Below are 18560 nucleotides of genomic sequence, written 5' to 3'. Positions count from 1 at the left end.
GGAGTGCTGGTGCTCGGCTCGCATGGCTCCTCCTGCCCCCTCTCTCAGCACAGATTTGGGGACTGGTGAGAGCCTCCCCCCAGCTAGGGGCTCCCATCCCTCCTGTGCTCCTGAGTGTCAGGGTTTTGGATTTTGGAGATGGGGCAGAGTTGCTAAGCAACAGTGCCAGGCTGTGCCTGGCTGAAGGCAGGACCGCTAATGCCATGTGACAGCACGGCCTGTTGAGAGAAGAAATCAAAAAAGGCAGATATTTGCTGGGAGCAGAGAGCTGAGCCCAGCCTGCAACGGGGCTGTTGGTTTCCAGCTGAGGGCACAGCACCCAGCAAAGCCCCAGTCAGTGCCCGGCACAGGCAGGAGGGCTGAGCCGTGCTGCCTGGGCACGTGTCTCCCCACACATGCAGGGTCTGGTGACTCTGCAAACCGGAGCCACACGAGTCCTTCTGTGAGATGGCACAGTCTGCATCTGACCTTGCTAAGCAACTTTCCGCAGGGCTTTTCTTTTGGCTCAATGCTTAGTCTCAAAACCCTCTTGAAGGACAATGTAAGGATACAGAAAGATCTCCCCATCACCAAGGCCAGGGAAGCCTCTGACACCAGCCCATCTTCCAGGGTTGGGTTATTTTTTTTGTTTGTGGAGTGTTTTTTGTTTGTTTTCCTTTTCTGTTGCTTTTAAAACAGAATTCTTTACCCTACCTCAGTCCAACAACTAAACAGCACATGTGGAAAGCTGGGCACGCAGGGAAGAAGAGCTGGACAAGGTCTCCTCCCTTGCACTGAAGTAATTCAATTATTTTCAACAGCACTTTCCTTCTGGGTAAAGTCAAGGACACGCTTAAATCTTCTACCCACACAGCTTAAGCATGTCACTTCCAAACTCAAACAGCCAAGATGACCAACTGGCAACAACAGGAGCTTTCACAAAGGACACGCACAACTCAGAAGCAACACCAACAACATACCTTTTTCAAACTTGACCCTTCACAGCATTTTGCAATGAGCACTGGATATCAGGAAGTAAAATTTAATCCCTATATTTTGTGCTGTTGTAGCTGAAAACATCCCCACACCATTTCTGGTAACACCTGAACGGTTCTGAGCATCCAGCCAAGAACTGCACTCGAATACCAAATGCATCTGCAGACGCGGATCCAGTGGGGAGGCATTTTGGTCAATATTATGACAGTACATTCATTTCCAAGACATGTAATAAGCACAGGTTCTATAATATAATAAATGATCAGGTTACTAGATTTGCACATACAGGAAAAAACCCTTACCAGGGAAGCTTGCCTATGATTGTTCCAGCAAGAAAATCCAATTTCTCTTTGTTCAAGCATTAGCAAATTACTCGAGGGGGAAAAAACCAAAGTGACCACTGCATACCAATAAAGCCATATTCAACTCCAAACTCTACAGCTGTCGTTTCACACTGAATTGTGGACCAGCAATAAGCAAAACCACAGTTCCCAGAACTGCTGAACAGCACAGCAACTAATTGCCTCCTGTTTAACGGCATTCAATCTCCATGTGCAAGTCAGCTTGTCCGCTTTCACTCGGGGGGGTTGGGTCAGCAGAATTTTAAAAAAGAAAAACATTTAGCTAATCTGATTTGCATATCAGCTTAATGTAGTGGTCCTTTAAAATATAATCAAACTTACCATGTTCAAAAAACAGTGTAAACAGGCAAACTGAGCTGTAGCGTATGCTCAGTTGCAGGGGAAACCTCAGCTGGTCTAGTTGCACCAACAGCACTCAGATTATTTGAGCTATAACAGTCTATTTTCATCTATTTTCATGCACTAGACTCTTACGTTTTCATTAAAAAAAAAAACCCAAAATCAATTAATTTAGCACTGGACTCATAAGACATGAGAATGCTGGGGTATAACCATGGCCTTGCGTTTTCATTACAATTTGTATTTCTGATTATGGTTTTCTCCATAGCACCACCATAACCTCTTCCTAAGAGGTAGAAGCATTAAACAGAGCTCTAATGAATCCAAGATGTGCCGTGCATCCTAAGTACACCTTGGTCCCACAACACAACTCCAGAGAGACTCGCTCCTCCACGGCCATACGGCTCCAGCCCTAAGGAACAGCCTCAGGTCAGTGGCAGCTCTGACTGGTGGGAACCTGAGCCCCAAATCCCTTGGCCAGAATTAAGCACTCATCTGAGTCACTGGGGACTGTGGGAACACCTTCAAGGGTCCAGGACTTGCTTTTTTTGGAAACACAGATGCTGGAGACAGGGATCAGAGTGGCAAGCTCTACCACCTAATGGTACCTGCTCCTCACCCCACAGCCTGGCACCTTACCCCAGGCTTCAGCTTGTGGGGCTGTGGGCTACCTGCAGCAGCCAAGATTTTCTGGCTGTTCTGTGCCCTGTTATGGGGTGAGCTGCCAGGGACAGGAGCTTTTTCTGCCATCCCTGTTGCAAACCATCAAAGCTCGAGTCAATCCTATTTGGCTTGCCTCGTGGGCACAGGATGGATCTTTTACCCACAAAGGCCTGGGAGCACGGACTCACACGAAGCATCGCCACTGATGGACTGTGTTCATCTCCTTTTTGTTTGAAGGAACAAAAGAAAGAACCTGGGGAAAAGCCTGCAGTTTACCCAGGAGGTGCTGTCAGGTGACTGCTGCACAGTGACAGACAGCCCCGGATGTATAACAAATGCACAAGCTGCTTTCTTGACAGATAAAATCCCAGCCCCCTAAAAATCCCTGCTCCAAGCCAGTTTCATTTTGGTTTAAAGAAAAAGAAATTCAAATTTCAGTTTCTCCCTTGAAGAAAACCAGCATCCCCTGTTGAGCTGCTCAGTAGGACCTCCTGCACCTCTGCATAACTTCATCCCCACCTCTCACACGGTGCAGGAACAGCCCAGATCTGAGCACTTGGGAAAGCAAAGGCTCTTTTTGCAGCCAGAAGAAAAGCCAGGCTCCGAGGGTGCAGGGAGCACGCTTCTGACCAGCCCTGTGCCCAGCAGCAGCCACGCGCCGCCCGGCACGCTCTGCTCCATCTGCCCGGTGCCCGAGCGGCTGGTGCTGCTGCGATCAGGGCACGTCAGCTGGGAGCCGAGGTATTTTTAGCTCTCAGCTAAATTCGCGTCACTGGGCTGGAATGGGTTAGACCGAAGCATGAATGGTGCGGTGTGAGCCTCAGAGCCTCAACGGCAGCTCGCCACCGAGGGGATGGGCTCGCGCCGGGCATGAATTACTGCTCTGAGCGGATGCAAGAGGAGGGGTAACATTCACGCGGTGGCTGCACACCTCTGCAGAGCCAGCGGGGCTCAGGAGATTGTTCGTCTGAGCTGAAGGGTTGCAAAAACCCAGCGCCTCCGAAGTTTCAGTTACGAGCTGCTGAAATGTGCAGGCTTTGTTCTGCCACGGCAGCCGTCGCGTATCTTATTTTACGCGGTGGTACGGAAGCTGCACGCGGTGGTATTTCATCAGTGAACAATAGACCCGCCAACAGCCTAGGTCAAGAGCTTTATTCTGCTTAGGCCTCTCCCGCAAGAGTCTTTTGAACGTGAACCAGTCTTTCTTCCACAAAGATCAAGTTCCTAAAGATTTTATACCCAACACAGAGTTGCTATTCTTGAAAGAAAGGTGGTGCCTTAAAACAAGGCTGTTTTCACCGGATTTAAATGAAGACTGTGAATCTTGAAAGACTATCGCCCTATTGCAGCACGTAGCCACACACGCACCCTTGCTCTCGTGTAAACTAGTAGCAAGACGGATTCAGCTGTCATCAGAGCTCACCCAGTTTATTTCAGCTCTGCCCTGCTGTGCACCACCAGCCACTCACCAGGCTGTGAGAAGTCTCCATCCCCGAGGATGCTGGAGGCCCAGCCCTTCGTGGGGTCTGGGGCCCAGCTGATCCTTGTACAGGCAGGTTTGATGCTCTTAGGATGGTCTGTACTAGAGGAGTTAACTGCTTCAGTGAAATCAAGGTGAGCAGAAGACTGAGTCAGGTTCGCACTGGTAGTTAAAATACAAGGGGCTAAGAGAAGAACACAAGGTTTCCCTCGTTTTCCCTCCTGTAAGCTACTGGTCTGCTCTGTGCCAAAGCCCAGGCGGTCAAAGAAGGAAAGGGCTGGTATAGCTGCAAGAGGGAGGAGGTGTCGGCAGCAGAAATACAAAAACAGAAGCTTCAGCGGATGGAAGCGTTTGAAATGTGTTTATGAGACATGACCCACTTTCTCTGGTACGTAAGCCAAAGAGGCTGGCAGACCCCGCACGCCCCCGGGAAAGGCGCTGCGCCCAGGGCTCTCGCTGAAGCACCCAGGGAAGCCTCTTCCCCCCCGAGCCCTGGCAATGGCTGCAGATACCGCTGCAAAGAAACCGCCCGGCGCTCCCGCGCTCTCCCTGCGAGCTAGTAACACGTTCTCCACCGAGCATCACCGACTCAGGCAGGCCTGGGCAAGCATCTGGTCTTGAGCTGGCAAACCCTCCCTCCTCTAATATTTTCTTCCAGTGGGAGAAGGGAGCACGGGCCAGGCTGCAGGATGGTCCCAGCCACATCCTCTGCTAACCAGCACCACAACAGCCCAGCGCCAAACACGGGAAGTTACCAACGTTCCCGATCTGAGATGCAAAGAGCTCTGGACGGCGCGGTTAGGTCACGGCCGGGGCAGAAGGCATCACCGGCAGCAGCACTGCAGTGCAGGGGGAGAGGCTCTGCCAAGTTCAGTTGGGAGCAGAGGGAGGCGCAGAGGTTGTTCTCATTTGAAACCTCACAGTGAAATCAAATCATAAGGTCCAACAGCTGCTATTTTTTCCCCCTCTTGTGTGCTCCATCTTTTATATTCCAAAATAGTAATAATTATGAGTACAAAGAGACCCATGGTTTCTGTCTGCAATTGAAGCAAGAGGGTGCTCATTGTGTAACAGCAGACATGTGTGAATAAAAAGGTTACGGGGTTTGTAATCAATAGGGACACTTTTTTCCTCTGTGAAACATAGCAGCTTTCGGTAGAACCACTTGGCATCTTAAACAGGAGCAAAGCTGCTACACTGGCTCTATTCCACTTTTTTACACTCCCTCATCCTTCAGCAGTAGTAAGGTCATACGTACAAGCAGTATGCTAACAGAAGCAACTAGATAACTAAACACAGAGCTGAACGGGACGGAGTATGATCAAAATGCATCAATACAGCAGCTAACAACAGCAGCCCAAACCTCTTCTCACATGGCCTGTCCTCCATAGATGTCAAAACATGTTGTAGTGGTATGTAGGGTTACTCTTCCACAACACAAAGGAGAAAGCAGATGCTGAGAGGTGAAGCGACTGACCCAGGATTATGCAGTAGGTTAAAGTCAAGGCTGGAACACGTTGCCTGAAACACGCAGTAGCAGGACAGGATTGCTGTACAGCCCCAACAGCATATTCACCTTCATTTAAAAGTGCAGGTTTGCAGAGAAACAAAGTATAAAAGAGAAACCAGAATACAAAGTCCACAATGAAAGGAAGAAACAGATAGTAAAATCTAAAATCTGGGATTTTAGATGTGCTTTTATGGGGACCCAGCTGAAGTTTTTACTGAAACAAGCCCTGGAATCCAAGGCTGTTCTGTTCATAAGTGCAATACCCATCTCTCCGTTAGCCACAGACGATGCTATTAATAAGGTGATGTCTAGTGACCATACATCAGAAGTGCTCTCAGCAGGGTACAATTAAGCTACTCACCAGCATTCAGGTGACAGTCTTTAATCTGGAACTGAAGCTCGTTTTCGTTTGGAATATCTTTCCACGTTGCAAGGAAGACCTGGCGCTCTAGAAACGAGAAAGACAATCAGCACTCCTGCATCCTCACAGGGCCGGAGCATTAATTAATCCACCGCAGAATGATACAAGTTGGAGACACAAAAGATCTTTTGGTCACATTTTGCCCTGCTGTGGTCAGATCCAGGATTTGCTCCTGTAACGACCTCAGTCTCACTGTAAAAGCAGCAAAGCTGTGATGGATTTTGGAGCCCCCAAACCAGAGACTGCCTTTACCATATGAGCTGTTCACAAACCAAGAATAGGAGGGATTTGACAAGAAGGAAGGAGACATACATATTTAGGATTATGTTACAGTGAAAGCTGCTTTTCAAGCTACTTCCCAGACAGTTCAAACAACAATTTTAATAAAGGTGATGAGGAACACAAGAATTACAGTAAAAGTGATACAGGGGCAAATCCTAGACTCATTTGAGTGAAACAAACCCTCCAAAAAAAAACCCCAAACCAAACAAAAAACAACTCCAAAATCAGCCTCAAAGAAAACAGATTCATCCCTTGTCTGGGAGAGAGAACCAGAACAGAGGACTTGGGTTCTGGTAACTATTGGAGTTGCAGGACAACAGGGACAGGCTACCAAACCACTACAGATCAACTGAGGCTGCTGAGATGCACTGGCGTGAAGATCGTGGCCAAGCACAAGTGAATCTCAGCCATGGGACAACTGCACCCAGCTAGCAGAGTCTGGCTGAAGGAGGCTGACCACAAACCTAAAAGCACTCACCCATTTTGCCATCCTCTACGAAAAGCACGTTGAGAGGAATTAGGCAGCTGAAGTAAAAGACATCAATGTTGTTCTTCACAGCCACCTGTTAGAGAAGAAACAGGGGGGTTAAATCGTCTCTGTCAGCTGGAAGTCCAAAGGGACCCCAAGACTTTACAGTCTCATCACCTGCCCACACACCCTGCAGTGCTTTCTCCAAGCAGAGGCCAGCTCTGAATGTGAGATTACCAGGAGAGATGTTACTGAGCTTCTGGGTAGTTTCAGGCAAGGATCAGTCCCACCCCTCCGTGCTCACTCCATTTTCACTAAAAGCTGCTCAATCTTCTCCTATGAGCATTTCACCATGCTGCTTCAGAGCCACTGATGGGGTCACAGCCAGCATCCTTGCTCTGTTCTGCTCTCCTTCAGCCTCTCCCTCCCCTCGGTTCTTCCACCTCTGAGGTATGTTCATATCTCTGGGCTGCACCCAGTTACTATCATGTCTGTCATACTGCACGTAAGCTTCTCCATCACCCCTCTTTGCCATCTCACTCTTGTAATTCCCCAGCTCCAAATCTCTGTGTATTCTTTATTTTCACTCCCAGCTCCAGTCACGTCTGAACACACAGACTCCTTTATCAGTTGTATCTCAGCCCGGACACTTTCTAGAAAGCCCGAAGCAGGTCCATTGCCTGCACTTGCCCTGCAGCACCTCCCAAGTCTCCTGCCTTTACCTTAGTCAAAGCTCTATAGTGAACATGTGTCCAGGTGTTGATTCCTGGAAGAAGAAAGCCCTGCCTCAGAGCAGTCAGGGCAGGTAAAAAAAGATCACTTCACAAAAGACTTAATTCTCAGTGTCAATGAACTCTGCCAGCCAGGGAGATGCACTGGATTGCCTTTTATCACACAGGCTCGCCACATTGCCGACTAATCTCTGCTAACCTCACTTTCAGTTCTCCCCAGGCTGAGAGCTGATGGTACAGCAGGAGCAAACTGGAGGTCTGAGAAAGCGCACTGTCATAATATAGCACAGAAAAAGGTAGCTCTGGGCTTTATTTCTATGCCTCTCACGCTCTCCTCACATCATCCCGCACAGCGATTGCCTGTCATGGGAGTACAGTTCAGCAGACACCTGCTATTGCTCGCAACGAAGGAAACTGAGCCTGTAAGAGAGACCTAGAAATAAGGTCGTGTGGGGAGCCCTGAATTTCAGGAGCTGTTTGAGCTCCTACTTCCTTTGAAAAATCCCAGAAGGATTTCTCCAATTTGTCACCCAGCTGAAACACAAACCAGACCATGCTAAATGCTGAGCCAAAGAAATAAATTTGCTGCTATAAAGATTTATGCCAAGACAAACTCCATTCACATTAATAATTACATATATTAGTGTCCTGCTGAGAAAATCTATTGTCCCATAGTGGCAGGTTGAAAAAGACATCCCCAAATGTCGGTAAAAACAGCTGTGGATAGACAAGGGAAGGGAATAAACCAGAGAATTCAAACACAAGTCAGCTGATGAGACATGCAGAGGACAAGCGGTAGGAGATCAAGCTCCTGAACTAACTCTTCTAGCAATTGGGAAGGTCCCAGAAGCACAAAAAACAGCAGAAATGTAGATGTGACAGTCTGTGGGGTTTCTACTTTGAGCCATCACTAAAGGTAGCAGCTTATATTTAATTCCCACAGTGCAAACCAGCTTAAGAAGGGATTAGTTTAAAGCCCACTAAAACCATGTAAATGATGGTGCAACCTAGAAAAATAAATGGAAGTGGTCCTCTGTAACAGGGAGCTGTTACGTGCATCTGTTCCTGCCGTCATACTCGCGAGTTGGAGTGACTAGTGTCTGAGCTAGAGGCACCAAAGGATAAAAGCAGATTGGTGGATGGCCTTAAGTGATCCTCTGCAAAATCACCTCTGCAAAATGTGATTGAACAGCCTGGGCAAGTAGCCAAAAACGTACCTCTGAGTCTGGGAGGGGAGAGATGGGGAAGGGACAGCAGTGTAGCCATTCCTGATGCAGTGCTTGGATATAAGTTACGGAAATGAGCCAGAAGAGGGAAGATTTAGGCTAAACATCTGGGAAAACTTGATAGTGAGAATTATTAAGCAGCACAAGATTCTCCTGAGGAAGAGAGAAGCTCCAGTGCTTGGAGTATTTAAAACCAGCCTTGACAATGCTCTCAATAAGAGGAACTGTAGCAAAACAACAAAGCATAGCAGGGACTACACTGTATGACACAAGATCTTTTCCACCTCTGATTTAATGATTAATTGCCTTGCCTCAGAACAGCAGAGATCACTTAGCTTTTGTAGCTAATTGTTGTTGCCATACAACAGCAGTTTCTTACAAGAGGGGCTGGAAAGCAGCGCTTCTCTCCAGTCACAGTTCTAGAGGCACACTCCAAATTAATATGCTAACCCTGTCCCTGCAGTTATAAGAAGGCTATAAAAAGGTATCTGCTGACCTGCTTCTCAACTCTGCAGAAACACACTGAGTAAGCTGCTTTGGCTGCACTCTGGAGAGCTACCCAATTAAGATGCTCTGAAGTGCAATTTCTTCCCAGCAAAGAAAAGCAAGCCACATGCCAGCCTTCCTCCCAAACTGCATCATCGGGTTCAGTAATGACATCATGTGTCACCTTGCAACTATCTGTAGTGATGCAGACACCAGCTGTTACAAATAATATTTGCAAACAGGAAAGGAAAAAGCTACAGTCTCCTTAAACCTATAGCACTGGGACAAGAGTGGTAAGACTACCTTCCATCGTGCAACACCACAGCGTTCCCCCAAACAGCCAGGTATGCACCATCAGTGCTGTGGTCCCCAAGATCTGGTCCACGAAAAGGCACCTGCAGATACCTGGACAGGGAAACTCGCACTGAGAAGAGGCCAAGAAGTCCTGCCAGCTGATAACAGCTTTCCAAGGCCATGCTTCAACCTTTGCACTGCCACATCAGGAGCATCCAATGCCACCCGAGAGGCTACAAAACCAACCGCAGGCAGAAAGCGGATCCACAGCAGTGCCTGCGAGAAACTGAGTAGCTGGTAACAGCAGCTTGCCAAAAAAATCCAGTGCTCCTCAGGTGGGAACATCAGCCTGAGACAATCAATGACATCTAAAGCGATACCAGTAGCTGAGAAGTCTCTCCAGGTCTGATATGCTTGAAAGGCACCTCCGCTTACATTCAATAAATCCTCCAGTCCAGACTAACTTTGCCTGTGGCTCTACAGCCTCAACCTGCCGACCTGGACGTGAACTATTAAATCTTTAACAAGCCCTTCAGGTTCAGACATTTGAGAGTTGAAACAGAAGCATTTTAAATAAAAATGGTTTTCCATCTATGATCTTTTTGAAAGGAGGAAAAAAAATAATATTACTACCCTGTGAATTCAGTCAAGCAGACCACAAAGCTTCTAAGGGATAGAAGTCAAAAGGTGCGAGATTTTCCTGTGACGCTTCACTGCTGGAAAGCTGTGAGCCCACTAAAAATTGGCACAGGGTTCCCAATCACTTACATCTTGTTCATAATCTGACTAGAGGAAGCAGCACTTCTAGAAAGAAGCCCTGGAACGTATTTGCTCACCTTGCGGCATGAGCACCCTTCTGATGTCCTTTGTTGCAGTGCAACCCTCCAACAGCCAACACGAGGTATTTTGGGGAATAGGTACCTCATTAGAACAATGCTAAGTTATTTTCTTCAATAGCGTAGGTTTCTGATGCTTTAAATCCCAGACTTGAGCATAAGAACTGACTTTCAAAGTCAAGTCTGAAAGCAACACAGATGCTTTCCATCAGCAGCAAGTACACAACATACCCACTTGGAATCCCATTAGCACCTACACTAAATTAAGGATTTACTTCGAGTTGGGTTTTGCTTCAGAGCCTGGTAACAGCCAGACTGCTAAGGCGAGAAGAACTCTCCTCTGCAGAGTCTTTTTTACCTCTGCCAGCACAAGGTCATGGTCTGTTCTGTGACAGCCTGTCGCTCTGGCTGTCAGATGCCCCCAGGGAGTGCCAGCTCCTCCACTTCATTTTATTTGACAGGTCGGGTTCTCGGGATCCTACGGGCACTCGACAGCCGCTGCCAGCTGGATGCTCTACCCACAGGCACAAGGCTCGAGCCCGGGCAGCGGCGCCGTGTGCAGACAGGGAGGCTGGGTGCTGCGCCCCAGGCTGCGCCCGTCATCTCCAGGCACGCCGCTTGCGTCAGCGGTCAGGGAACAGCGAGTCACTGCGAGGGTTACGCGCTCGTGTGCGCCTGGCTGGACTTGAAGTTCAAAATGTACATTTTATCAAATGTGCTGTACCATGTGGCAGACCAACAGCTTTCTGCAGCTGAGCTAGGAACTGGCCGCAGACGCTACGCTGTGATCTGAGTCTTTAATTCAAGGAGCTCCCAGGAGGGTTCTGTTCTTCGCTGGAATAAGACCCTCACTAGCAGAGGCTGTTAGAAAATAACCTAGGCAACACACCCAAGAAAGCACCTTCCATGTGTAGCTACCCAAGGCTGTTCTGTGGTGGTTGGTCCAGTAATTTTGACACAGCTCACACAGGCAGATATTGTGCTACTTATCAAGAAGGGAGAACATCTGCTGGCTGGACTTGCTGCTCACACCAATTCTCAGCCTTGTTTTTTATGGAGAGTTGAATGTGTGAAATCTGATTCCAAGTACCGAGAGCTCTGCATTTGTGACCCGAGATACATTAACACTTCTGATGAATGAGAGCTCCAGTGGTTCTGCATTGCAAGCAGGCACTGAAGAGCGGAGGAGCACAGGGGATGAGTTACAGCAGAACTGAGCGTGGAAGGGCAAGGATGATCTAGTGCACTAGCAAGATCGATCTTTTCTCAATGACGAAGCTGCACCTTCATCTGCCTTTAGAGAAATGTTTTGCCAAACTCATTGGAAAAAACAAAATTGTTCTGACCTCACACTGCTTAGCAAGGGAGAAGCCTGCGTTTCCAAGTGTCACTTTTCAGGAAGAAATACAGCTGGCAGATCCTTCCCATTCAACACTCGCCAGATCATTTTACAGGCGTTTTGGAAAACTGAAGCTATGAGTCTTTCAGTTGCATGCTCAGTGGCTGCAACAAACAGCCCTGGCAGTTGACAGCAGGTAACACTGGGGAATGCAACACACTGATTGTCAATTTTGAATGTGGATCCCAAGAGAAAGTCAATGCTCCAGGCTCAGGCAGACTCACTACTGCTCCAGGAGTCCCTGTAGCTTGTTTTCAATTGCATTGTCTCCTGCAAGTAGTTATCATCTCACAGAAGGGATTATCATATTCGTGCCATGACAGGCCAGGCCTGAGCTCCGAAACTCTCGCAGCAGGCTGGCTCTACTTCACCCATTTCCAGGGTTAGGGGAGCAATTCTTGTGTACTGAAACGAACAAATTGGGTAGTCTGATTTCACAGCATTTCACAGCCCTTGAAAGATCATTTATTAGGAACAGTGGTTCTCTTTAGCATAGAAAGGCTCTTATCCCAGGCATTTTCCTATTCCAAATTTGACTTGAAAGTATCTGGAAAGAGTTAATACTCCTCACTAACGCAAATCCCTATTTCAGAACCCATTTTCCTCTTTGAGAGCTCAAAGTCTCACACACATGGTGGCAAACACACCCCACCCACCCCTCCTCTTCCACCAGGTACGACCCTAACAGCCTGCCTGTCATCAGAGGGGTAGCACTGCTTTGACTATGGAAAGGCAGCTACAGGACCCAAACAAGCCTGTACAACTACTAGAGCCACCTCCCTGGCTGACAAACGAGTCAAGGCTATCGAACACTTGTGAAGCTCAACAGTCTCTCACATGCCTCTGGGGAACAGCTTTTTATTGCTTATGATTGCCATGCTCTGCAGAGGCAGCTCTGGCCGGGGGACCACAGCACCCACAAGTGCCACATAGCCTCCGAAAGGCTGACAAGGCACTGCACGAGCATCCCCCAGCAGAAGTTAGCAGCACACAAATAACTAAGTCAGATTTTCTTTAGCAACAGGCATACTCCAAAGGCATTCTGACAGCAGCTTTTTAATCTGCTAGAAGTAAAGAAGATGAACCAGAGAGGAGAGATGGAGTCTGTTCAGCCCTACAGTGCTGCGCCCAGTCTAACTTTGGCTTGCTTGACTGGGCATTGAATCTGAGTCAACAGGTCACGTTATCAGTCAAATTATCATCACTGCTTTGGGAGGGGAGGGAGAAGCCTGCTATGCATTATCGCAAGATGCAAGGTGACTGGCAAAGAGAAGACTCTTCAGTTGGGAACCATACCCAAGTAATCCTCTGAAAATATTTCAGTCTTCCTCATCTTCTTGTAAAAAATGGCTTTTTTGTTAACTTGTCAAGTATTTCAGTTTCTTTCCATGATTACAAATGTTACGATTAAACCAGCTGTATTGGGTGAAAGATTAGGAACAGTAATAAAAATAACCTGAACAAGACTTGAAGTCATTACTTCTGAAATAGCTGCCTAAGGAATGTACAACTAGTCTTTGAAGTTTCTAATTAACGTGACAAAAAGTTGAAAGCCATCAGTTTGGTTACTTCAGGACTTATTTTTCTTGTTACTAAAACAAAAAAACCCCACCAGAATAGGAGATGAACATAAGGTCCACAGGTTCAAACCAGCCCTGCATCTACTTCAATGTTCACCAGCTCAGAAAAACTGCATTAAGCAAATTCAACTTGATGAGTGTTTTGGTTCTTCAATGAATACAGCAACATTTGTATTCTCTACTCCGATATTATGCTATAAATTGTTCCCTAAGTAGGTCACCACAACGATTTCTGAATGTTTCAAGACAGATAATCTCTACATGAATTCACAAAACAAAACCAGAGCCTTGGCTGTCAGGGCAATGACAGATCTCCATCAAACCCACTGCTGTCAAAAAAGTAAGGGGAGTGCTCTTTTTAACTTGGCATCTGCTATCATGATTCAACTCTTTGCAGAGAAATATACTATTACTCCATATGGCAGCTTCCCCAATTGTAAAAGGGCAGCCAACTTCTATGGCAATGAGAGAGCTAGCAAATTAGCAACTAAGTCTGGCACTAATGAATGCTCCGCTGTCTCAATACAAGGTAGCTGGAGGTTTCCTCGCATGTTTTCTCTTCGCTTTGTTCTAGCAGAAGATGCTACAAGAAACAAACCGTGTTCCGATTCCTTTATAGATTTGATAACCCAAATATTTCAATTCCTTCCTGATCAAAGGAAGCAGCAACTTGAGAATGCCTTGTTGAGAGAGGCCGCAGTGTTATGGAGGCAGATCAGGACCGTCACCTCCTAGAGACTTCCACATTTCCTTCAGAGCAGGAGGCAGATTTTACCACAGCTGACCCAAATGCAGTGATGCAGCCACATCCTCGTGACCGGGACGTAGAGGGAATCCAGCTTTTCCACAAGCTGGAAGGGCCCTCTGTGGAAGACAAGCACATGTAATTCATTCACTGTCCGCATGCTCCCCCGAACGCATGACTGCGCTCAGAGCTGGAGTGTAGGACTGCTCGTTTGAGTGCCAGGGAAGCTATTTCGAGCTGTTTGCCCAAAGACTCATCAATAAGTCATAAGCCCCAGAATGGAAGTCAAAAGAAGGGAAAAAACAGTTGCTCAGGAAGAATAAATAGTAACTTCTCTTGCATTCCCTAATCTAAAAAGAGAACGAGCTGCTTCAAAATATTCCCCTCTATGGGCTGCTATGGTACAGGAATCCAACCTAGTTCCATCTCCTGGAGACCTGAGGCGAGTGAGACGTGCTACAGTGCAAGTTAACCGCATCTTTGGGATACTGGGAGAATCACCGTGGAGGACCCAGCTACACAGAGCAGAGGCAGGAGTCAGTCGCTGAGCTCCGCTCCACAGAGCGGCTGCACATGGCAGCGGTGGGGAAGAGCCTCCTTCCAGGGAGAACGGTCTGCCTGAGGAGCTCTTCAAGCCCAACGCCCCTGAGGCACGCCAGAACTGATGGAGACAGTCTCAGGTCCAAACCAGAGGGGAACATCTCCCTGGATCTGTCGTGCCTTTATTAGACTGGCAGCCCAATCTGATAAAAAGCCTCTTCTAGTGCGTGGTGGGGACAGCAATCACTAATAGCCTCATTAATGAGCCACAGGCTGCTTACGTCACTCCTCCCCTGCCTTTCCTGGAACACATCTTGTTTGCATTGGATTAAGCTATCTGGGGCAGGGATGAGCCAATGCCTTTGTAAAGCACGCTGGAAGTTAAGAGCACCAGAGAAATATTAATCACTCAGCAGTTGCCATCTTTCCTGCAATTCCTTTAATTGCCTCCATTCTCGCTGCCAGCTCTTGCTGCCTGCTCCACCACAGGCATGCACTTCCTCTGCTCAGACCAGCTCCAGCTCATAAACCCAACCAAACCTCGAGTCCAGTTTACACAAGGTGTCACGAGAGCAGACAAAGACCTTAATCTAGACAGATGCAAGCAATGGGTTTGAGGCGTTTGAAAAGGCAAACTCACAAAATTCAGGAAGTGTCTGCTTCAGTCCTCCTGGAAGAGACTAGGAAAAGGAAAAGGAAGTTTTGGCCAGACTCACGGCCCACATCCATGAGGTCTGCCTGCTTACACTATAAACATGGTATTTGTTACTAGAGTCTTATCACATTGTGTGGAGCCAAACAAACTGGGCTGAGCACCTGCTGATCTCCCCCCTGCCCAGAACGAGACAGTCCTTACCTGGAGGTTGTTCAGAGGCTCCATTTTCATGACTGGTCCCAGAGTGTTGAGGGGCAGGGAGACATCAATACTTTGGTTTGGCATCAGCGGTGTGTGAATGGCCAGTGGGGTGCTTGGGATGACCCCAAAGCTGGGCAAGAAAAAAAAACAGAGGTGATGAGAGCAGCACTGCACTGCCCAACACCTATTCCCCTTTCACCAAGCACAAGCTGGCTCATCTTCCCATTACTCCTGAGCCACCCCTGCTGTTACTCCAGGGGAGGAACACAGCTTTAAGCGTGCACCACCGCAGACACCCAAAGTAGGACAAGGCACAGGAAACTCAATCAGATCGGTCTCCCTGACAACATGCACCATCCTGCCCAGGGGACCAGCATGTGGGAACTCTTCCATTACCCACACGGCACTGGTCCCTGTGCTGAGCAGCAGCCTGCCCACCAAGGAGTAGCACCTGGACTCACACTCAGGCCTGTGGGCTCTCTCTTACAGAGCTGCAGAGCACTAGAAATAGAGTATATCACACACTGCAAGGCTGTTACATCATTGGGAGCCATGGAAGAGGGAACTGGAGCCATCACAGAACAAATACATAGCCAAGGAGTACATGGTTTGTAACAGCACTGGAGAACAAATGAATCAATGCAGCCAGCTGTCTGGTCCCCAATGACAGTGTCTGGCTCTGTGGCTTGGTTTGAGGCTCCTTCAGCTGGAGGAGCTGTATCACCACAGCAAAGCAAATGTTTCCTTGCCCCTTCACTCCAAGAGGCATTTAAATCCACAGGCACCTCTACTTAGTGTGGAGAGGAAAAGCAGATAACATTTAACATAACTCTTCTGTACTATATACCAGCTTCTTTTCGAAAGCAGATGGCAGTTCAGATGCGTACGACAGTTTTGGTGTCCACCTGCGACTGCGTTTCTCTTCAGCGCAACTCACATTAGCTCAGAGGTGACAGAGCATTCACAGGAACAAAGATGTATACGGTGTGTATTTTTATTTTATGCACTACAAAACTGATACTGTCTCTGAACAGTCAGCTGCGTGCGTGTTGGGTATGTCAACTCTTTCAGAAACCACCTGGTGCCCCGTTCTTTGCTCTCCATAGCTTTCAGCTCTAGGCAGCTGAAATAAGAATATTCTCAGCAAGGGCCTTGCCATGTGATTTGCCTTCTGCAGCCATTTCACCTTGGGGAACATAAGCCCTAGTGTTTTCCCTTAGACTCAGAGGGAAAACAAAGCTGCATTTTGCTACTAAGTGGCTGTGGCACTAGAGCTCTGGCTTTTATTTTTTTTTAATGCTTTATCCCAAGACTGCAGTAAATGCAATTAGTAGCAGCAGGAGAGAGGGAAAAGCAATAGAAACTTCCCAATCACAAACCTTAATATTTAAACCCAAAGAGCCAGCCCACTGCAGCTCTTTCCAATGCACCAGCTACAGTGGAAAGCAGTGACAGAACAGTATTTGTAGAAGAGTAAACAGTAGTAGATTGTACACAGAGCGTGTGCTGGTACACTGCAAAAGGAGGAACTGCTGGTTTGCTACAGTATTTAAACTTCTTACATCCTTGAGAAGTACCCATGTAGGTGTGGCTAGAACACAGCTTGACGTATGGGGAAAAATCACAAGCAAAAGGGCTTTTTTTCAGGCCAATTTGCATAAAATATTTGCATATGGCAGCTTAGCAAAACTCTCCAGAAAATATAGCAGTCCAGGGAGAACATTTACTGAGACTTATTTAGCATAACGTTTTTTTAAGTAAATATTATTCATCCCAAGAAATCTCAAATTTGCAAGGCTAACAGTGATATTAAAGAGATTGTTCAGTGGATCTTTAGTATACAGAACTCTTTTCAGTGAAGGGATATTAAGAAATATGGGGAACATTTCAGTCACAAGATATTCCTTACAGACTTGGTAAGAACCAGCCTGGTCCTTGCTCAAGATAACATACAGCAAACCACACGATAAGCTCTCTGACTGAGAAGGGTATTTGTGGGAAGACACCGTGGCTGTGCTGCCCTGTCATGCCTTTTGGCTGAGATGGGTTTCTGAGAACAATCTGTATGCTCTAAACATTCAAGTGGCTGCTCCTTCTGACAAAATTGTTCTGCTGCCAATTACAGGGAAAACATGCACCACAGGCTCTTCCCTTGCAACTTCTTCATTGACAAACAGCTTTATTAATGACATCCATACTTCCAGACAGTCTGATGGGCAGCACAGCAATTAAGCCAGGCGGTAGAGGCATTACAGATTGATACTTGTGCAGCTCAAACACTTGCCTGTTTAGGCTCTCACTTTCCTCAGGGCACTTACTGGCTATAAAACCACTAACCTGCCTAACAACTCACGAGGCTGCTTTAAAACTCTGCAGGGATTAAATGGGGCAGATGCTGTTTCAGAGCTGGGAGAACAACGAGACCGTCTGCTGCCTGTTTCCTCACAGATTTATCAGTCTGTATTTTCAGCCCTTTCACACAACTGTGGTGGGATGGAGAGTTCAGGCTGTATCATCCAGCTGTTTCCATGACTGCATTATATACTTACGTAAAAGTCCTTCCTACATCCGGCAGTGCAGACACAGACTCCTCTCAAAGGAGTGTGCAATCTTTCTAACATCATGGACAAAGGTGTATTGATGCCTTACCTGTTCTTATTGAACTGAATGGCAAAGTCAGTCATGTGCTGCAAAGCCTTATTGGTAAAGTTCATCTCCATGTAGATGTGTCCCTGCCTGTGACTGAACGTGCCAGAGATCTCCAGTCCTTTAGCCTTCACTGCAGGCAACCAAACCTTGAACACAAAGAGATGTCATTCAGCATGAGAAGTCTGACGATAACAAATGAGCACAGGTTTCCAAACAACAGAAAAGTCCTGAGTTTGGAAATCCAGCTACACTGGCACATTAAGCCCACAAATGCTAAAGAAACACTACAGGGAAGATAGGACATGGGGTGTGGAAAGGATCAAGCTCACCAATGAGAAATAAGCTTGCTGCCCCTAACCCGTACTTGTTCACAGCACTCACATAAAAATTCAAATGTACTATAACATTAGTGTGCACAAGAAACAGTGAAAGCTTGTGTTCATCACACTAACGCGAGACTTACCAAGTCTGCTGATGGACAGGCTTCTCCAAGGATGTGTAGGGCTATTAGAGGCAGGACAATACTAAAGTTTGAACCAAATAAAATCACAGGGCTGATACTATTAGCTGTTCAGGTTCTGGATTCCCAATCATCTTTGTGGGAAAAAACCCAGACTCAAATGTGAGGAGTGCAAAATGAAGTACTTGGCTCAAAATTACTGGGTTCTTCCGTACTTGGTCTTATAATACTTGCAAGCAGCTAAGGACCAAAAGCTT

General features: G+C 47.2%; 1 protein-coding gene across 2 annotated transcripts in view; it reads right to left on the bottom strand.

Annotated features, from left to right (window-relative positions):
• The window catches only part of AP2B1 (adaptor related protein complex 2 subunit beta 1), a 78628-nt gene that overhangs the window by 5839 nt on the left and 54229 nt on the right, over positions 1-18560 (bottom strand). For both annotated transcript variants that reach the window (XM_068415553.1, XM_068415554.1), the window contains 4 exons: positions 17844-17989; positions 15195-15324; positions 6511-6595; positions 5691-5777 (listed from right to left, as the gene is read on the bottom strand). In XM_068415553.1, the coding sequence (XP_068271654.1) occupies positions 5691-5777; positions 6511-6595; positions 15195-15324; positions 17844-17989 (448 nt within the window). The remainder of the gene's footprint in view (positions 1-5690; positions 5778-6510; positions 6596-15194; positions 15325-17843; positions 17990-18560) is intronic.

This window comes from Nyctibius grandis, chromosome 18 (genome assembly GCF_013368605.1).
Source record: "Nyctibius grandis isolate bNycGra1 chromosome 18, bNycGra1.pri, whole genome shotgun sequence".
Taxonomy (NCBI): domain Eukaryota; kingdom Metazoa; phylum Chordata; class Aves; order Nyctibiiformes; family Nyctibiidae; genus Nyctibius; species Nyctibius grandis.
The sequence above is the reverse complement of the archived record's forward strand: the minus strand, read 5'-3'. Positions and strand labels throughout refer to the sequence as shown.